General features: G+C 39.2%; 1 protein-coding gene across 1 annotated transcript in view; it reads left to right on the top strand.

The window, feature by feature from the left end:
* Positions 1-1045, top strand: part of LOC107582702 (la-related protein 1B-like) — a 43387-nt gene that overhangs the window by 36022 nt on the left and 6320 nt on the right. Inside the window, exons 15-16 of the mRNA XM_016268643.1 lie at positions 72-178; positions 324-487. Of these exons, the coding sequence (XP_016124129.1) occupies positions 72-178; positions 324-487 (271 nt within the window). The remainder of the gene's footprint in view (positions 1-71; positions 179-323; positions 488-1045) is intronic.

Here is a 1045-nt window from a genome sequence, read left to right as displayed (position 1 = left end):
GCTAATGCCTGAGTTCTACATTTGTCCTAACCAGGTGCATATTTTCTCCCCCCCCCCTTTCACTCTTTTAGACCCCCAGAAAGAGGAAAACCCGCCATAGCTCTAACCCTCCACTGGAGTGCCATGTAGGCTGGGTGATGGACTCACGAGAGCACAGATCCCGCACTTCCTCCATCAGGTTTGTGGCTTTTTTATGTCATGCACTCAATACTGAGGTGCCAATCTTTCAGCGACTTGAGACACATCAGCTAATTGTTTCAGAAAGTTGGCTCTACTTAACAGTCTTTCTTTCTCTTCCATTATCCTCCTCGTCCTCTGTACAGCAGCTCGAATGCGTCTCCGTCAGAAGGAGCTCCCGCGCTGTCAGGCAGTTACGGCTGCACCCCGCAGTCCCTGCCTAAGTTCTGGCATCCATCCCATGAGCTTTTGAAAGAAAACGGCTTCACCCAGCAAGTTTATCACAAATATCGGCGACGATGCCTTAATGGTACAATGATTGTTTGGTTTTTTACACAACAGCTGTTCTATCTATATTTATATTTATATCTGTATGTATGTATGTATCTATATGTCTGTCTATCTATCTATCTATCTATCTATCCATATATATATATAGATATATATATATATATAGATATATATATACAGTGGTGTGAAAAAGTTTTTTCCTGTTTTTTAATGGTACAATGATTGTTTGGTTTTTTACACAACAGCTGTTCTATCTATATTTATATTTATATCTGTATGTATGTATGTATCTATATGTCTGTCTATCTATCTATCTATCCATATATATATATATATATATATATATATAGATATATATATACAGTGGTGTGAAAAAGTTTTAACCCAAGTGTGCTTGAGCTTGAGGTCACAAACTGACGGCCGGACATTCTCCTTCAGGATTTTCTGATTTCTGAATTCATGGTTCCATCAATTATGGCAAGTTGTTCAGGTCCTGAAGCTGCAAAGCAGCCCCAGATCATCACACTACCACCACCATGTTTGACTGTTGGTATGATGTTCTTTTTATGAAATGATG

Source organism: Sinocyclocheilus grahami, unplaced genomic scaffold, assembly GCF_001515645.1.
Source record: "Sinocyclocheilus grahami isolate Dianchi unplaced genomic scaffold, SAMN03320097.WGS_v1.1 scaffold4.1, whole genome shotgun sequence".
NCBI classification, from domain to species: domain Eukaryota; kingdom Metazoa; phylum Chordata; class Actinopteri; order Cypriniformes; family Cyprinidae; genus Sinocyclocheilus; species Sinocyclocheilus grahami.
This window is presented reverse-complemented; position numbering and strand designations above follow the sequence as displayed.